This window comes from Typopeltis vanoorti, chromosome 19, assembly GCF_054136105.1.
Source record: "Typopeltis vanoorti isolate ZY-2024b chromosome 19, IOZ_Tvanoo_1.0, whole genome shotgun sequence".
NCBI classification, from domain to species: domain Eukaryota; kingdom Metazoa; phylum Arthropoda; class Arachnida; order Uropygi; family Thelyphonidae; genus Typopeltis; species Typopeltis vanoorti.
Window position 1 is genome coordinate 71,265,876 of NC_143567.1, and position 21,426 is coordinate 71,287,301.

The 21,426-nt window shown below is 35.0% G+C and overlaps 1 protein-coding gene across 1 annotated transcript in view; it reads left to right on the plus strand.

Moving 5' to 3' along the window:
* The window catches only part of LOC150096238 (tubby-related protein 4-like), a 236,452-nt gene that overhangs the window by 120,904 nt on the left and 94,122 nt on the right, over positions 1-21,426 (plus strand). Inside the window, exon 7 of the mRNA XM_090408771.1 lies at positions 18,681-18,906. Coding sequence (XP_090264897.1) covers positions 18,681-18,906 — 226 coding nt within the window. The remainder of the gene's footprint in view (positions 1-18,680; positions 18,907-21,426) is intronic.

Sequence of the window (21,426 nt, forward strand, 5' to 3'; positions counted from 1 at the left end):
TTTTAAAGCAAATAAAAGTTGATCAGCTCTCAGATGTGAACTGTAGACTAAAATACACAAAGATTATTGAAGAAAAAATGAAAGAGTTTGAGAACAGGAACCATTTTAGAGATTTAGTGGGAAGCCTTGGAAAAAACCTTGATTGATTCAACCAGAGAGGCATGTGGTGAGGTTGTCTGCAAATATAGAAAAATCAGAACTCCATGGTGGACACAGGAAGTTAAAGAGGCAGTGAAGGAAAAGAAGAAAGCATATCAAAAGTTCCTGTCAAATAAGTCAGCTTGTGCTCTTAGAGAATACAGAGACAAATGTAAGAAAGCTAAACAATGTGTAAAACTATCCAAACAAAAGTCATGGGAGGACTTTGGCAAGAACATAGAAAATGAATATCAAGAAGGTGGCAAAATATTTTGGAGGTTATTGAAGAAGCTTAGAAATGGAGAAAAGAGTACTATAAAAGGAGTTAGAGATGATAAAGGTGACATGAAAAACGGGAGAAAAAGATATCCTTGAAGTGTTCAAGAAATTGCTATATGAAACAAGCAGTGATAGCACAGTGGTGAGAAACACTCAACAGGCATACAGTCAGGAATACATATCCATACTTGAAGTAGAAAAAGCCATCAAAGGCTTAAAATGTGGAAAGGCAGCAGGAGTAGATGATATTCGACCAGAAATGCTGAAGTATGGTGGTATAAGAGTCATACAGTGGCTGCACTGCATAGTTCAGAAAGCCTGGACAGAGGGACGAATTCCCGATGATTGGAGTAGAGCTCTAATAGTACCCATGTATAAAAAGGGAAATAAAACTGAATATGGGAATTATAGAGGTATTTCCCTACTGAGTGTTCCTGGTAAGATATACGCAAGTATACTTGAGAAACGGTTGAGAAGAATTGTAGAAGAACAAGCTGGATTCCGGCCAAATAGAGGCTGTCAGGATCAGATCTTCACTTTACGACAAATAGTGGAGAAATTATGGGAATATAACAAAGATCTCTATTTGAGTTTTGTTGATCTGGAAAAGGCATATGATAAGATGCCAAGAGAGAAGCTATTCAGTATGTTACAGTTATATGGTGTTGATGAGGCATTATATAAAGCAGTACTTAGTCTTTATTTGAGTTGTAATCAGCAGTTAGAATTGAAGGAAGTACAGGAAGATGGTTTAATGTTAAATCTGGTGTGAGACAAGGATGTTCATTATCCCCTCTATTATTCATTATCTATATGGATCACATTATGAAGGAAAGTGGTATTAAACATGATATCAAAATTGGAGATGTTAATGTTAGCTCTTTGCTTTATGTGGACGATGTTATACTTATCAATAAATCCACTACGAGTCTGTAAGATTCCTTAACTAAATTGAATAACCGTTGTAATAAATATGGTATGTAGGTCAGCAATAAAAAGACAAAGACAATAAAAATAGGTAGAAACATTGAAAATGTAAACTGCATTGTGAACGGAGAACCTGTGGAACAAGTAAAACATTTCACCTACTTGGCACGATTTTTAGTGAAGATGGTAAGTTAAATATGGAAATGAATGACAGAATCAATAAAGCTGGTATAGTAGGAAGTCAATTGAATAAATTCATATGGAATAGGAGAGAAATTAGTCGGAACACTAAATTAGCTGTATGCAAGACAGTATTCAAACCAGTTTTAACTTATGGATCTGAGAGCTGGGTCAGAAGTAAACACTTGACCAAAGACTAGAGACTGCAGATATGAGAGTCCTGAGAAAAATTAGAGGCGTGAACAGATGGCATCAATGGCAATATCATATTAAAAATGAGGATATTAGGAAAGAACTTGACATTGTCAGCATCCAGGAATGCATTAGCAGAGCTAATCTGAGGTGGTATGGTCATTTAAACAGAATGGACATGGAAAGATTGGCAAAACAAGTGTTCTCTGCCAGGTTGGCAGGAAAACGACCCAGAGGTGGTTTGATAGGGTACAAAGTGCCTTAGACGACAGAAATATAAGATCTGATAATATTAGAGTCTTGACAAGTAACAGACTGATCTGTAGGAAAATTGTAGATAGGAAGTTAGTAATGATGTAAATTTTTTATGTAGTACTATCATATCCTGTACACCCCTTGAGGGTACGTGGCAGGAATTTGATGATGACCATTTTGTTTTTTTTTTTTAAGTGGACTTTTTAGATTTTATGGATATTCTTTCTCCAATTAGTCTGTTAAACCAAGGATATATTGTATCTAGTTCACTATGAAGATTTCAAATAGGTGAGATTAAGTTAATGTAAAATTTAAGTTCTGGAGTGTAATTTTTATAATTATTTTAATTGTACATTTATACCTTTAATTTATTTAAATTATGCATCTTATCTATGAATAATCACATGAACCAAAGGTTTCATCTTTAGATGAGCATACTTTTTTATTATTTCCCAAGCTTTATTTCCATTAATATATTTTTAATAAGAGATACTACATTAACAATAAACCAACTATAAAGCTAAGTGATTTAGCATAGGCTTTATGAAAATGTAATTATCTTACTATAAGCAGAGCACTATAACTATTTTGCAGGGAAGAAAGCAATTTTTGGGAACATTATGATTCACAAGTTAAACACACAGTTCTATTATTTTTCAGGAAATAACATATACTAAATTACTAAATCAATTAAGGAATTGATAACGTAAATAAGAATATAAATTAAATTACACTTTAATAAATATTTCCGATATTTCGGCAATATCACGTTGCCATCTGCAAAAGGAACTTACAAAAAAGCACGTGCATGTAGTCACTACAACACAGTAACTGAGAATGAAGTGATGAAACTATTGTTCTCCTAAAAGTCCTGATGGTGCCCCCTAGCAGGCTGAGTAGGTGTTCTTTGCCATTGGGCTGAAGGTCTGCTGATGTAAGCCTCCCAAATTTGGGGCAGTCTCATACAGCCAAATTTGTTGAGGTTAGGAGAGTTTCTTAGTGCTGAGAATGATTTCATGAATAGTCTTCCAAATTTATTTGCTACGTTGTATTACTGTAGCTTTCTTCCACCATATTCTGTGGAATGTATCCAGAGCTTGGTCTGCAAGACCAGAGTGGCTGTACTTGTGAAACCGGATGTAGTCCTTGTGTTCCGAAATTCTGATATTCGCTGTCCTGCCTCTTTGGCCAAAATAAGACAGTTTACAGCTGCAAGGGACCTGGTATACACCAGGTAGATTGAGGGGAAGTGGGCAACTTTTATTTAAAGCTTTATAGTCACTAAACTATAAAGAAATATAGTTTAAAAAGAAATTTTAAACTATATTTCTGAAATTCCATCTTTTAGAACATATTCTATTCTAATCAACAGCTGTTCTATTTTTATTTTATTTTTCATTGTCAACTTCCTTTTCAGAAATACAAACTTTGTGCAAACACACCACTAGCTGGTACTGCAAATAACATTAACAACATGAGACAAAAGCAAAATATTCACTTGTTGTGTAAACAACTACAGTTCTTGAAAACATCAATGGAAACTTCAATATTTTCTTTGTTTTATATTTAAGTTACAGAAATTAAGCTAAATTTGAGATCAGTCCTTTTTACTTATTGCTATTAAACAGTTTGCAGCTATTCTTTTATACAAAACATTACTAAAGAAATTTCTTATTACAATAAAGTATGATAATCTGATATTGCTAAATAGCAGATATCCTACACTGTTATTTCTCTAACATGGGACACAGTGGATTTTAATATTCGATATTCCTGCTAAATTAGGAAATGTGGGATATGATTATATAAATTGGTAGTTAATGTTTTTTGGATCACATCATCAGAACTTAATAGTGATGTTAACTTTGGCCAGGAAATGTTTAACATATCAGAGAACCGATTTAAAAGAATACCTTTACTTGCTTGCAAATAAATACTGTACACATCCCAAAAATTCACTGTTTTTTATTCTGGCAAAAAAATAGGAATAAGATCAGTCATGGCAGCATTTGAGAAATGTCAGTCTAACCTGTAACCAGCTTCAAATGCAGCCAGCTTTCTAAACCAGTTGCTTATAACCAGTTCTACTAGAGCTCTACTAGAACTAAAGAAAAACAAGGAAGTAATAATCACCAAAGCGGATAAAAGGGAATGCCACAGTATTGCTTAACCTAAAGGATTGCACAGGTAAGCTGAATGCTCTATTGTTAGATTGGGCTACTTACCACCCTATCGAGTACAATCCCACCAACTCACAAATTAGAAAACTCCACAGGCTCCTTAAGAAGCTTTCTTCTTGGCCTGTGGAAGTCGCTAACAAATTAAAACCATTTAACTCCATACCCCCTCCCCATATTTATGGACTCCCAAAAATAAATAATGAAAATGTGCCATTACGTCCCATAGTGGATGGCATTGATTCCCCCACACACAAACTAGCTAAACATTTGGCCAAAGCTCTCGCACACTATACTGGCAACACACCTTCACACATAAAAAAAAACTCAGCCCACTTCAAAGCCAGCATAGAAAAACCTTACACTAAAACACACTGATGTAATGGTCAGTTTTGATGTCTTCTCCTTATTCCCAAATGTCCCACTCAAAGAATCCTTAGAGCTAATCCAAGCTAAATTTAATCCTGATATCACACCCCTATTTCAGTTCACAATGAACTCAGGCTATTTCGTTTGGCAGGGAAAATTCTACAAACAAATAGAGGGGACAGCCATGGGTTCACCACTCTCCCCACCCTTGGCCAATTTCTTTATTGAGACCTTTGAAGAGAAAAAGCCTTAGCCTCTGCCCTACAAAAACCAACCATATGGCTTCGCTATGTTGATGATGTGTTCGCTATTTGGCCACATGGCTCTGATGCACTCCTCTCCTTCCTAACATACTTAAATAACCAACACTCCAGAATCAAATTCACCCTGGAAGAAGAAAAAAACAACTGCCTTCCTTTCTTAGACACACTAGTCACCCGGCAGCCTGATGGATCTTTGGTTTTCTCAGTCTATAGAAAACCCACCCATACAGGCAGATACATTCACCAACAATCCCACCACCCCTCCTCGCAACGATATGGTGTCATTAAGACACTACACAACAGGGCTAAACTAATCAGTTCAAATGACAATGCCCTAACCACAGAACTAAACCACATTCTGAACACTTTCTTAGCCAATGGCTACCCCCCCCCCCCCAAAAAAAAATCCAAAAAAATATTGAAACCAATAAACCACAAACCCTCCCCCCTTCACAACAAGGATTACTCTAAATACAATCACCATACCCTATATCCGAGGCACTTCGGAAAAGATTACAAAAATCCTAAAAAAACATGACAACTTCTTGTTACAGACCATATAAAAAAATTGGCATCCCTTATCCGCTCTACTAAAGACCCCCCCCCCCTAGACCTACCTGATGTATACCAGGTCCCTTGCAGCTGTAAGCTGTCCTACTTTGGCCAAATAGGCAGGACAGCTAATATCAGAATTTCAGAACACAAGGACTACATCCGGTTTCACCAGTACAGCCACTTTGGTCTTGCAGACCATGCGCTGGATACCCGCCATAGAATATGGTGGAAGAAAGTAAATTCAAATACGAAAAGCTTTTCATGGAATTGGCCTCAGCCCTAAGAAACAATCCAAACCTCAACAAATTTGGTTGCATGAGACTTACCCAAATTTGGAAAACCTACATCAGAAAACCTTCAGTCCAATCGCCGAAGAATACCAACATTGCCTGCTAGGGGGCACCATCAGGACTTTTAGGAGAAAGAATAGCTTCCTGCTTCATCCTCATTTACTGTTTGTCGTGCTTGCATGCACTTGTCTTGTTTTTAAGTTCCTGTGAAAATGGCAACGTGACATTGCCGAAATATTGGAAGTGTATTAAAATTTATTTTAATGTATATCCTAGTATATGTTGTAATTTCCTTAAGCTATTTAGTAAAAAAAAACACTTTCTTCATAATGTGATCCATATAGATAATGAATACAGATGGAATAATATACATCCTTGTCTGACACCAGGTTTAACATTAAATGATCTTCCTGTATTTCCTTCAATTCTAACTGGCAACTCAAATAAAGACTAAGTATTGCTTGATATAATGCCCCATTGACACCATACAACTGTAGGGTTTTGAATAGCTTCTCTCTTGGCACTTTGTTATATGCCTTTTCCAGAAACGTTAAATACAGATCTTTATTTTATTCCCATGATTTCTCAGCTATTTGTCATAAAGTGAAAATCTGATCCTGACTGCCTCTATTTGGCCTGAATCCAGCTTATTCTTTACAAGCTTCCTTTCCACAATCCTCGAACATTTTTCAAGTATACGTGCATAAATCTTACTAGGAACACTTAGTAGAGAAATGCCGCTGTATTTCTCGCATTCAGTTTTATTTCCCTTTTTATATATGGATGCTATGAGAGCTCAACTCCAGTCATCTGGAATTTGTCTTTCTGTTCAGGCTTTCTGAACAGTGCAGCCACTGTAACACTTTTATACTTCCTTTTATACTTGAGAATTTCTGGTCGAATATCATCTACTCCTGCTGTCTTTCCACATTTCAGGCTTTTGATGGCTTTTTCTACTTCAAGTATGGATGTATTCCTGATTGCATGTCTGAGTGTTTTTTATCACTTTCCTGTCATCACTGCTTGTTTCATTTGGCAATTTTTCAAACTAATTACTCCATACATCAAGAATATCTTTTTCTCCAGTTTTTATGTCACCTTTATCATCTCTAATTCTTTTCAGCACTCTTTCCTCCATTTTTGAGCTTATTCAACATATTTCCTCCAGAATATCTTGTCACCTTGATATTTATTTTTTACATTCTTACCAAAATCTTCCCATGACTTTTGTTTATTTAGTTTTACACAGTGTTTAGCTTTCTTATGTATGTCTCTGTATTCTGTAAGAGCACAAGCTGACTTATTTGCCAGGTATCCACCATGGAGTTGTGATTTTTCTATCCTTGCAGACAACCTCACCACATGCCTCTGGCTGAATCAATCAGGGTTTTCATCAAGGCTTGCCACTGAATCTTCAAGGTTTGGTTCCTGTTCTCAAACTCTTTCAATTTTTCTTCAATAATCTTTGTGTATTTCAGTCTACAGTTCACATCTGAGAGGTGCTCAACTTTTATTCGCTTTAAAACTTTCTTACATGTTATTCTTTTCAATGCAAAATTCAATTTTATCCTGCTCAAGACTAAATAGTGATCGCTTCCAATTTCAAATCCTCTGTACACTCTGGTTTTCTGCACCAGGAAGAAAACATCACTATCAACAATAACATGGTCAATGAGACTTTTCTTATTCTTAGCCTCGTCTCTCCATGTGAATTTGTGCACATTTTTATGTTGGAACATGGTGTTAGTAATAACCAGTCCATGTCTTGAGCAGAAATCCAACAGACATTTGTCATTATTATTAGCTTTGCTCTTTTCTCCAAATTTTCCCAAAATATTTTTATATGTCTAGCAATCATTTCCTACTGTGTTATTTAGATCCCCAACAAGGACCAACTTTTTCTTTTTCATTGTGTCAGTTGCTTTCTCTAAAGCCTCAAAAAATTTCTCCACCTCTACCTTAGTATAACTTTCTGTGGGACTATAGGCACAAATAAGTCTCATTGTCCAGTTCCCCATTCTGAGATTTGCCCACATTACTATTTGATATTGCCTGTCATTCAAGACGATTAGCCTCATATTTGGTTTTGAATAATATGACTACTCCTTTTCCTTGATTGTCATTACCTGAATATAACATTTTGTATTTATTGCTCAGAAAGAGCTCACCAGTCTGTCTTTTTTGTTTCAGTCATCCCTGTTATGTCGATCTGGTACTTATCTAATTCCTCAGCTAGCTGCATTTCTTTGTCATTCAGGCCTCTTATGTTGATAGTACTGATCTTGAACTTTGATGTTGATTTTGGGGGGGGGGGGGTGCTTTAGGATTTGTTTCAGTAGCTGACTTTTCACTGTGTTGCCCTGGTTCCCTGGCAAAAACAACAGGTCCCGTTGTTTAACTGTGTGACGCTCCAGACAGTGAAATTCTGTCGTGTTGTACCATCATTTTATATTTTGGTTTAAGCGAGCACAAACTGTGATACTGGTTAATGATTCAAATATGCACTATCATATAGCATTGTCTGTGCTATCTAATACAGACATTGTTACTTAAAATGAATTCCCAAGTAGCAGAATAATCATCACCACATTCACGAACACATTAAATAAGACTTTTCATTTCTCTCAGTGAAAGCTAAGGCTAAGTGTGGTATGTATTGTTTGATTATTACTAAGACACCTTTATAGGAAATGAATTAAAATTATGGATGTTAACAAGACTGGCAGGCTGTTTATACAAAGAGGATCACCAGCGATATAGCAGCATTAACAGAAAAATCCAATTGGCCAAACTAATCTCTAAGAATACTGTATGATGTGCAATGAACAGCTTACCAGCCCTTGTTGGCTGAATGGCAAGTGTATCCATTCTCCAACAATCAAGCTGTTGAATCAAATCCTGACATGGACAGGCATGATCATCTTTAGGTAAATGAATTTCATCATATGATAATTTTGATGGAAAGGCTTATTTATACGTTGGCTATTCATGCTTATTCATAACTGTATTCTTGACCCACCTTTACACAGCATCTGTATGCTATAGGCTCTTCTGCCTTTGTGTGGAATAAATATATATATAAAAAATGTGTGTGTGTATACATATATATTATTTTTCAGAAATTACATTGTATACTGAATATTAATTATAATGACTTTAATAATTCCAATATTTTGGCAACGTTACATTGCCAAATTTTGCCAAATACATATCATTGTTCTGTGATCATTGTTCTAAATGAGGCTGAAGAAAGGCAACTAGAGCGAATCCTAAATGACACATCTTTGTGGGCTAAATTGGGTGGTCTTTGACCATTGGACTGAAGATCTGAGGATGAGTGCTCTCCAAATTTGGGACAGTTTCATGCACCCAAATTTGTTGTGGTTTGGAAAGTTTCTCAGGGCTGAGGCAGATTCAAGGAATAATCTTGCTGTGATGTAATAGTGGCCTTCTTCCAGCATATCCTGTGGTCCAAAGCATGGTCAGCAACGCCTGAGTGACTGTATTGGTGTAACTGGATGCAGTTATTGTGTTTTGAAATTCTGATACTGGCTCTCCTGCCCGTTTGGCCGTAGTAGAACATTTTGCAATTCCAAGGGATCTGGTAGACATCCGGTAGGTTTAGGGAACATGGCTGGTCTTTGGTGGAGCAGAAAGGGATGCAAGTTTTTTTTTTTTTTTTTTTTTGTGGTCTGAAAGTGGTTGTAAGGCTGTCTTTCTGTTAATTTTTCATATGTGCCTGGATGTATGGAATGGTGATAGATTTTGTATAATCTCTGCTCTGAAGGGAGAAGTTGCAGTTATAGTTTTAATATTTTTTGAGGGGGTGTGGGGATTGTAGCCATTGGGTAAGAAAGTGTTGAGGATATGGTCAAGTTCACTAGTTAGAACAGATTACTTTTGCCATGTTGTTAAGGGGTTTTATAATCCCATATTGTTGGTGAATATCTACTAGTGTGTGTGTAGTCGTTTCGTAAATGGAGAATGCCAGGGATCGATCTATCATGCTGGCATGTAATCAGTGTCCAGAAAGGGAAGACCGTTGTTGTTTTCCTTTTCTAAGGTAAACTGGATCCTGGGCTGTTGATTGTTTAGATGTGTTAAGAAATTGTGGAGCATATCGAGGCAACATGTCTAAATGGAGAACACATCATCATTTATGTAACATAGCCAAACAGTGGATTTGTGTGGGACAGAGTTCAAGGGTTTCCATAAAGAAGTTGGCCAGGGGAAGTGAAGAACCCATAGCTGTCCTCTATCTGTTTGTAGAATTTTCCTTGCGAAATGAAAGCCAGATGCATGGTGAACTGAAACAGGGCTGAGATATCAGGAGGAAATATTTGGGAAGCACTCATCCTTAGATCTTCAGCCCAATGGCCAAGACTATCCAATTTAGTGCACTAGGCAGTGCCATTTAGGACTCTAGGCCTGACTTTGGTTGACTTTCTTCAGCCTCATTTATCCAGTGTTAATGCCTGTATGTACATATCATTGTTCTGTAATCCCTGATGATGGCAATGTAATGGTGCCGAAATATTAGAAGTATTAATTATTATAATTAATATTCAGTATTCGTTATTTCCTGAAAAATAATAGTTACGAATACTCCACAGCTATTCCTAGAAACTACCCTGAATTTGGGAAGCACTCATCTTTAGCCCAATGGCCAAGATCATCCAATTTAGCTCAGTAAAGAGTGTCATTTAGAACTTTATGCACAACTTTGGTTGCCTTTCTTTTGCGTCATTTTCCCAATGTTAGTGCCTGGATGCACATATCATTGTTTCTATGATCCCTGATGATAGCAATGTAACATTGTTGAAATATCGGATGTATTAAAGTTATTAAAATTAATATTCAGTATACATTGTAATTTCCTGAAAAATAAGTCATCATATGGTATGAGCCCACTGCCCTGGTTATTGGAGGCCTGAAGTGGCTTGAAAAACCTCCATGTGTGGAGGTTTTTTTCCATACCAGGTAAAAAAATCAAAATTTTTTTAATTAATAAAAGTAGGGGAGTAAAATTCCTGTGACTTGCAAAAATGCAGCTAAACATTTAAATGTAATTAATATTTACTGAAATGGACAAGGTTTTCTCCCTGTCTCTTTTTTATGAACTTTGGTGATAGTGGTATTAAAAAAGATAATAAAAATAGAGACAAAGTTCTCTACTGGTAATACAATGCAGTTTTGTCTAAGGGAATGGAGTATAAAGATCCAACAAATAATTGTACATCTAAGCAAATGAATTAATTTTATTTATTTCTTCTTCCCATGCATTCATTCCATTTTTTTTATTTTATTTTATTCGCTGTGTCTCCTGATGATTGTTGATGTGAAAGTTTTTTTTTTTTTTTTTCATGAAACTAGTTGAGTGTTTGAATAAACATTTTTTTTTTACGACAGTTATTCTATGTGGTTTAATACTGGCATTATAATTTCATCATGTATTCATTCTGACTAAATGATTTTGCAATCATTTCCAGTAAATAATGAAAGAAGAGCAAACAGAAATAATGCTTTAAGCATGAAAGTGCATGCTTAGAGAGTAGGGAAAAATGTAGATTGAAAAGTCCTAAAAAATTTCATTAAATTAAACTCATTTGGTACAAAATTATTTCATGCACATTTATTACATAGATAAATATTACTCCCTTTGTATACTTTATATACATTTGAATATGCTTTCAGTGTTAATTTTTTTATCATGATAGGTTTTAAATTCAAAATCCTAAAAATTAAAGAGCAGCATGCAATATGTCATGTGCGTTTGCACACACATTACACTTGATAGAAACTTATTTTTAAGCACTCCAAATATCTGGTATTTTACATTCAGCATAAGAAGTATAAACACATTTTCAGTGTACATAAATGTCATATCACTGGTCAAAAACTTTTTTAGGATATTATCATTATTTATACACAAACTACCATCTCTGAAAATGGAACATCAGCAAATTTTATTTTAAAATGAAAATTTTACCATAAAAAAACAATAGTATTACATTCTCACTGCCTTTTTTTATTGTTGATTTTCATATCAAATTTATCACAGCAGTTATTCAATTTAGTAAGGGAACCCTGCAGGCTTGTACTAGATTTATTTATAAGTTTAACATCACCTGCATAAGTAAAGAGCTAAGATCAACATCTCCAATTTCTATATGAGGTTTAACACCACTTTAACCTTTATAATGTGTAATGTGATCCATATAGATAATAACAGTGGAGATATACCCTTGTCTATTTTTTCACATGTTATTCCTTTAAAATATGGAGTGGCTATGTCCTTATAAGTGTAATCTTTATTATTTTTGAGATGTCAATAGATGCCATCTGTTCACGCCTCTAATTTCTCTCTTATTCCATATGAATTTATTCAATTGACTTCCTACCATACCAGCTTTGTTGATTCTGTTGTCTATTTCCATGTTTAGTTTACCATCTTCGCTAAAAATCGTGCCTAAGTAGCTGAAATGTTTTGCTTGTTCCACAGGTTCCCCATTCACAACACAGTTGACATTTTCAACAATTCTACCTATTTTCATTGTCTTTGTCTTTTTAATGCTCGCCTTCATACCATATCTATTACAACAGTTATTCAATTTAGTCAGGGACTCTTGCAAACTTGTAGCGGATTTATTTAGAAGTATAACATCATCCGCATAAAGCAAAGAGCTGACATTAACATCTCCAATTCTGATATCATGTTTAATACCACTTTCCTTCATAATGTGATCCATATAGATGTTGAATAACAGAGGGGATAATGTACATCCTTGTCTCACACCAGATTTAACATTAAACCATCTTCCTGTACTTCCTTCAATTCTAACTGCTGATTACAACTCAAATACAGACTAAGTATTGCTTGATATAATGCCCCATTGACACCATATAACTGCAGCGTATTGAATAGCTTCTGTCTTGGCACCTTGTCATATGCCTTTTCCAGATCAATAAAACTTAAATACAGATCTCTGTTATATTCCCATGATTTCTCAACTATTTGTCGTTAAGTGAAGATCTGATCCTGACAGCCTCTATTTAGCCTGAATCCAGCTTGTTCTTCACCAAGCTTTTCTTCCACAATTCTTCTCAACCGTTTCTCAAGTATACTTGCATAGATCTTGCCAGGAACACTCAGTAGGGAAATACCTCTGTAATTCTCACATTCAGTTTTATTTCCCTTTTTATATATGGGTACTATGAGAGCTCTACTCCAATCATCGGGAATTCGTCCCTCTGTCCAGGCTTTCTGAACTATGCAGTGCAGCCACTGTAAGACTCTTATACCACCATACTTCAGCATTTCTGGTCGAATATCATCTACTCCTGCTGCCTTTCCACATTTCAAGCCTTTGATGGCTTTTTCTACTTCAAGTATGGATATGTATTCCTGACTGTATGCCTGTTGCTGTGTGTTTTTTACTACTGTGCTATCATTGCTTGTTTCATTTAGCAATTTTTCGAAGTAATTACTCCATACTTCAAGAATATCTTTTTCTCCTGTTTTCATGTAACCTTTATCATCTCTAACTCCTTTTACAGCACTCTTTCCTCCATTCCTAAGCTTCTTCAACAACCTCCAGAATATTTTGCCACCTTCTTGATATTTATTTTCTATGTTTTTGCCAAAGTCCTCCCATGACTTTTGTTTAGCTAGTTTTACACATTGTTTAGCTTTCTTACATTTGTCTCTGTATTCTCTAAGAGCACAAGCTGACTTATTTGCCAGGAACTTTTGATATGCTTTCTTCTTTTCCTTCACTGCCTCTTAACTTCCTGTGTCCACCATGGAGTTCTGATTTTTCTATATTTGCAGACAACCTCACCACATGCCTCTCTGGCTGAATCAATCAAGGTTTTCATCGAGGCTTGCCATAGAATCTCCAAGGTTTGGTTCCTGTTCTCAAACTCTTTCATTTTTTCTTCAATAATCTTTGTGTATTTTAGTCTGCAGTTCACATCTGAGAGCTGCTCAATGTTTATTTGATTTAAAACTTTCTTACATGTTATTCTTTTCAATATGAAATTCAATTTTATCCTGCTCAAGACTAAATAGTGATCGCTTCCAATTTCAAATCCTCTGTACACTCTGGTGTCCTGCACCAGGGAGAAAACATCACTATCAACAATAACATAGTCAATGAGACTTTTCTTATTCCTTGCCTCTTCTTTCCTGTGAATTTGTGCACATTTTTATGTTGGTACATGGTGTTAGTAATAACCAGTCCATGACTTGAGCAGAAATCCAACAGGTATTTGCCATTATTATTAGCTTTGCTCTTTTCTCCAAATTTTCGCAAAATATTTTTGTATGTCTTACAATCATTTCCTACTCTACTATTTAGATCCCCAACAAGGATCAACTTTTCCTTTTTCATTGTGTCAGTTGCTTTTTCTAAAGCATCAAAAAATTCCTCCACTTCTACCTTAGTAGAACCTTCTGTGGGACCATAGGCACAAATAAGTCTCATTGTTCAATTCCCCATTCTGATATTTGCCCACATCATTCTACTTGAGACTTCCTGCCGTTCAAGTTGATTAGCCTCATATTTTGTGTTGAATACTATGGCTACTCCTTCTTTTCCTTGATTGTCATTGCCTGAATATAACATTTTGTATTTATTGTTCAGAAAGATCTCACCAGTTTTTGTCTTTTTTTGTTTCAGTCATTCCTATTATGTTGATCTGGTACTTATCTAATTCCTCAGCTAGCTCTATTCTATTTCAGGCTTCTTATGTTGATAGTACCGATCTTTAACTCTGGTGATGTTGAGTTGGGGTGTGCTTTCAGATTTGTTCCAGTAGCTGACTTTTCGCTGTTCGCCATGGTTTCCTGGCAAAAACAACGGGGGGCGTTTAACCGTGCGACGCCCCAGCCGGCATGAAAGTTTGTCATGTTGTACCATCATTTTCTATATTGGTTTAAGCCAATAAGAATACAATTTGGTCGACTAAATCCCAAATTTCCAGCCCATCCTCGTTCGTTCAGTATCCAGGTAGATACCCAACAGGGTGCACCATGAGAAGGTGAGGATTGAACTTTAGGTCAGAAGCCTTGGTCGGTTCTCTGCATTCCTTTAAAGGCTATGTGGAGGTCTCTTCTCAGTTATACAGCTTTGACCCTTAAGTACTCCAAAAGAATGTCAATAAGTTTGTTCTTTCTCAACTCTTACACATGGCTCTGATGTGCCCCACACACAAGAGGTACAAGAACCTATAGAACTCAACTCTTACACATCAGTGCCATGTGTAAGAGTTGAGAAAAAACAAACATACTGACATTCTTCTAAATAGCTGGAGGTCAAAATTTTTAGAAATGCTGTTCAGAGGTCGATGGAATAAATGAAGATAATGATCGAAGTAGCTGTAACAATGTCGTGTTTTGATTTTTCAGCAAGTTTATCTTATGCTTTGAATCAGTTCACAGTACTGTAAGTTTAAAGTTTTCATCGGTGGCATGTTCATAAAAAAATAAGATAGTGGCTGTATAAATTTGTTGTAATAATTATAGCATGCCAAGAAATGTTTAAGCCTTTTCAGAAGGAAATGATTAGAGATAATCATAAAAAAAACGCTTAATTTGTAATAACCTCCATATACGAGGGCTGTTCAATAAGTCCGTGCAAAGTTGAAGAGATGGTGCCACCAGTACGTATCGAGGTTATTTTTAGTTGCTGGGTCACACACTAAGTAGTCAGATCTATTTCTCTGTGTTTGGCGTTCATTTGAATCGATCAAGTGCCGTGATTTGTGAAAAAAATGGATGAGAAAGAATTAGAATGTGGAATTTCGTGTAGTGATTAAACATGCCTTTTTGAAAGGCAAAATGGCTCAGGAAACCAAAGCTAAGCTTGATAAACGTTATGGCAAGTCTGCACCTTTAATTAGAATGGTTTATAAATGGTAACTTTCGAAGTGGCCATATGAGCACAAGTGATGCTGAATGTTCTGGACACCCTGTTGAGGTCACTAGTCCAGAAATTATTGAAAAAATCCATGATATGGTGATGGATGATAGAAGAATGAAGGTGCATGAAATTGCTAAGGCTGTGGGCATCTCAAATGATGGCATACATAATATTTTACGTGAACATTTGCATGTGAGAAAGCTATCCACAAGATGGGTGCTGCGTTTGCTCACACTGGATCAAAAGCATCAACATGTGAACTGTTGCAAGGACAGCTTGCCTTGAATCCAGAGGAATTTTTGCGTTGTTTTGTAACAGTGGACGAAAGATGGATTCATCACTTCAATGGATTCATCCATTGTTTTGACTGTTCCTTGGAACAGTCAAAACAATGATTGAAGCAGGAAATCTGCACCAAAGAAAGCGAAAACCATACCTTCAGCAGGAAAGGTTATGGCCATCATCTTCTGGGATGCTTGTGGCATAATCTTCATAGACTTCTTGGAAAAGGGCAAAACAATTACCGGAGTGTATTATGTGTCTTTTCTAGGTCATTTAAATAATGAAATAAAGGAAAAACAACCACTTGGTGAAAAAAGATTTTTTTTTTCACAACGACAACGCACCCACTTGCTCTACGGTAATTGTGACTGCAAAATCGTTTGGTTTACACCATGAAGTCCTTTTGCATCCCCCACCACCACCACACACACACTCTCCAGATTTGGCTCCCTCGGATTACTATCTGTTTCCAAACATGAAAAAAAATGGCTGGCAGGAAAGAGATTTTCATCAAACGATGAGGTGATTGCTGAAACAACTGCCTATTTTGAAGAGTTGGACAAATTATACTATCTGGACAGGATCAAAAAAACTCGAGCATCGTTGGACTAAATGTATAGACTTCAAAGGGGACTATGTTGAAAAATAAATGTTTGTTCCCAAAAAAATTGTTTTCTTCAAAAATTTCTGCATGGACTTATCAAACAACCCTCGTGTAGCAACGTCTTTGATTATGATTTGAACTTGAACTCATTTTTGGATTATGTTTGGTTTTTGAAATAGAGATAACTGTATATAATTTTTTTTTTGTAAACATCCTAATATCAAATTTTATTAAATTCTATAATCAGAGAAGAATTATTGTTATTTTGAATAATTTTGCCAATAAAAAAGGTTGGATTGTAATACAAATTCAGACTTAAGGGACATACCTTTGTAGGTGTTGTAAAGCCCAAATTTTATTACATTTGCTCTGCAGAAAGAGTTATTGCTTCTTTAAGAGAAAATTGTGCCATAGTTATATCAACTATTTATGCATTAACACAAGGTAAAGGTAATAATTTATTTGATTATAAGGGCATATATTTCAATCTGAAAATTAGAGACTATCTTTAGTGGCAAAAAACAGATATTGATACAAGGTATAATGCAAAGGATTTATTTGATTTGAAATAGAATGAACCGTGTGATGTTATATTTCCAGTAATGTTATGTTCTAACTGAGGAAAAGGTTAATCATAACTGTGTGTGCGTATTAAAAAAAAAAAAAAAAAAATTAATATCATACTCTACAGATCACCCAATAGATATAGCAACTTGTTAGACAGATCACAACAGTCTTTGGTCTGAAACATGCCTACTACATCACTGTTGATACAAATTTGAACTTTCATTGAAGGAGAGTGCTGAAGCCTTGCATCACTGCCTGAACATGAATTGGAATGACTGCCTATTGTTATCAAAAATATGGGAAAGTCTGATTAGAATAACTCATCATTAATTTTTTTTAATACTTACTACTAAAACCAAGAATGGTATTTTATGAAGTCATAATGTCTCAAGAAACTAACAAGATGCAGTATATCTATCAGGTGATCTGTAGAGTATGATGTTTATATATGTGGTTTTGATTAATCTTTTCCTCAGAACATAATGTTACTGGAAATAAAACATCACACTGCTCATTCTATTTCAAATAAATCCATTATTTGCATTCTACCGTGTATCAACTGTTTTTTTTTCCACTGAAGATGGTCTGTAATTTTCAGACTGAAATATATGGCCTTAACGAAATAAATTATTACCTTTTACCTTGTGTTTACATGTAAATAATTCATATAAGAGTTATTGCTTTAAAATTCCACTCCGAATTTTCATTATTTACTGGCGTACATCCTCCAGAAGTGTATATATTATGGTAATTTGACACAATATGTCATGATTAGTTTATCATAAATTTACAAATTCTGTCCCTAGAAATAGATTAAAATGAAAACTTCTGATTATTCTAATATATTGTGCATCATCTTGTCATATTATTCGTGTCATATGGTTACAAGACATTACTGAATTCTAGTAATGTCTTGTGACCATACCTGAAGAATAATGTCTGCATATGCAAACATAAAATGAATTTAATAAATCTCTCGTCTAAAGATTTTAATGTGGCTTTGACTAACTAAATTAAAATATATTATTTAAATTAGTAGTATAATAATCTAGTGTGTTGTATGCTGTACTATCAAGGAATTTTTAGTCTTCTCATGTAGAAACATCTCAAATTCTATTTGGTTATAGTACATATTAAGTAATACTTTCAAGATTGCTAGATATTCTCTGTAGTTGATACTGTCAGTTATGATCAAAACATGCACTGTGCAATGTTCATTTTGAAAATTAAATACATGGGATTGATTTTGTGACATTTTTATAACAAGTATATAGTAGCGTATGTGCTCTGTTTATCGCTATGGTTTTTTTTTTTTTTTACGATTGTTGATGACTAGATAAAAGAAAATTGGTAGCTATTTACAAACTTCTCATTTCTACACCATAGTATTATCAAATACTATATTATATAGCAGTGAATAGCTAACCTGCATATATTCATCAAAAATATAAAGGTGAAAACTTAAGTATTGTGAACAGATTGATACCACGTTTTTCTTGTTGTTTTTCTTACTGCCATAGGCAGTAGGATTCACATCACTGTTTTATAACTAATTATAAAGTTTATATTTTTGGATGTGGAATTAAATCTGGTTGTTTTTTCACTCAGGTAATGTAAATATGAGAAAGCAGCTTCTTTTAAAATCATATGATTAAAGCATGAATTTTACTTATTTTCAGTGCCACTTGCCAGATCCAAGGCACTTGAGAGATTTTGTCTCTAGACCACCATCCAATGATATCCGTTTCCATTGTACAATGATACGCCATGATGATGAAGATGTGACAGGAAATGCCACATACACCATGTTCATGGAATATCTTGGTGGGTTGGTTCCCCTTCTTAAGGGCAAACGTGTCAGTAAACTGCGTCCAGAATTTGTTATATTTGATCCTCAGTCATCAGGTAATAAGTATTCTAGCATTTTATTAGTGTTGGGTGCAATTTAACAAATGTATTAAATTGAAATTAATTTAACATTAATTTAAAGTTTAATTAATGTTAAACAGAATTCTGTTGACTCCATGACATAATGATGCAACTATTTTTTATAATTGGGGAAAAAAAAAACGTTTTCCTCGTCAATGAACATGTATCTATTTTTTTTACACATTTCTGTTATACAAGTGCTTGTGCATGTGCACACACAGCTCATTTCTGATTTCATAGTTTGAGCAGTGGTAGAGCAGATGATTCAATGTGTGCAATGTATGAATGATAGTTGAAATTACCGAAGTTATTTATTTTCCGAAGAAATTGTCTTTAAAATTTTTCTCTTGTTTTCTTTAAAAAAGTTCGTTACCCTGTATCATCTTTAAACAGTTTTTTGGGCTGTAATGAAATAAAAAAAAATAGAAATTTCTTCACTTTAATCAGCACTGTATATGTTGACATAGTTGTCAACATATACAGTGCTTATGCATATACAGTGCTAATAATTGCCATTTTACCAGGTAAAAGAAACGCCTGTTCAATGGATGATGATGACAAGGTGCCTGCACAATAATAATTAATACAAATGATAGTGTTAAAAGTAATAAAGTATTACTTTTAAAAGTATTAAAAGTAATACTTTATTACTTTTAACACTATCATTTGTATTAATTATTATTATTGTGCAGGCACCTTGTCATCATCATCCATTGAACAGGCGTTTCTTTTACCTGGTAAAATGGCAATTATTATTCTCTTTCCTAAACTAGGGAAGGGCCCAGAATCCCAACAAACTATTGATCAGTTGCTCTGATCAACAGCTTATGGAGTATTCTGGAAAAAATGGTTAACACTAATCTTTTATGGTTTCTGGAGAGAAATAATTCCAGAACACAATATATCATTCAACACTGATCATCTAGTCCACCTGGAAGCATCCATTCAAGATGACTTCCTTAAATTCTAGCACTTAGTATTGGTTTTCTTTGATAAGGGAAAAGCATATGACACTGCTTGGAGATATTTGAATATTGAAGGACCTACTCAACTTTGGTCTCAGAAGGAATCCCCTTCTCTTTATCGAGAACTTTTTCTATCCAACTGACTTAAAAGTTTGAGTGCGAACCACTCTCTCCCGATATACCCAAGAGGAAGGAGTCTTACAAGGTTCAGTTTTAGGTGTCATGCTTTTGAAATCAAGGTTAACTTTATCAGTAAAAACTTCCTCCAATGTACTTAAGTAATACGCTCAGTGTAGATGACTTCCATTTTCTGTCATTCATTTAATATGAGGATCATAGAAGGACATTTGCAGTATGTCATTAACCATCTTTGAAAATCAGTGCTTGCAGATAGGTTCATATATTCCCAGCAGTTTGTGTGCATTTTTGTGGCAGACATGGTATTCATCCCAACACAGAACTCAGACTGGGACGAGATTTAATCCAAGTTGCACCAGATGCCAAGTTCTTGAGACTTGTATTCAACAAGAAACAGCTATTGCGAGATAGTTGCAATAACGAAAAACCTCCATCATTGTCAACATACATTCATTCAGGTTTCTTTAGCAGTTTTTATGAAGTTGAAGCAAAATTTGATGCGGATTCTTTACTCCTTAACATCTGCCATTTCAGTTACAGAAGAAAATCGAAAATCACCAAACCACTAAAACACAATGTTACAAAAATGCACATAACCCAAGAATGCAACCTCTCAGCTTGCCAGCTGTTGGCATGCTGATTTACAAAGGGTACTGCTTCCCTTAAACTATATAAGATTGTAACATTATCAAAGGTGATTATATATACAGATTCACAGAGCTCCTTTCAGATAAAAAGTCTAAGCTGCAAAAACATTTGGGGCTCTCTCGTATCCAACATGCTGTCTCTCTCACTGTTATGGAAGCTACATTTGGATATGTGCTTCTGTTGGATCTCACGCCATATTTAGATTACTGTAAACAAGGCTGCAGACACTGCTTAAGAAATGAACTAGGTCAGCTTATTTCTTAGGCTTTTACCTACACTGATTACAGGCAAGTCATACAGAAACTTTTATGTAAGTAAAAGCTCCATGAAATCAAGCCTGAAATCAAATTGGGGCAGTCTAGTCTATGGAGGAAGTTGTTCTTGCTCTACTTTGCATAAGTTATTGTTATCTTATACACTCCTTAGTATTGAGATTATGATGACATGCTCGTGTGGAAATTATGATACTGGACTATCATTTATATTTTGATGATCCTTGTTTTGTGAATGAGTGCAGTCACTATTTCAATCATATTCTTTAGTTTTTTTTTTTTTTTTTTTGTTTTGTTTTTTAATTTTTACAGAGCATTAATCTTTAATGATGAAATTGAACAACTGGATCATTATATATACTTAGGACAATGGATATCTGTGGATCAAAATGCTGTGGAAGAAATTAAAAGATGTACAGTGCTTGAGTGGAAAGCATTTTGAAAATTAGTCAATATTGAAAAGGAAAGTTTTA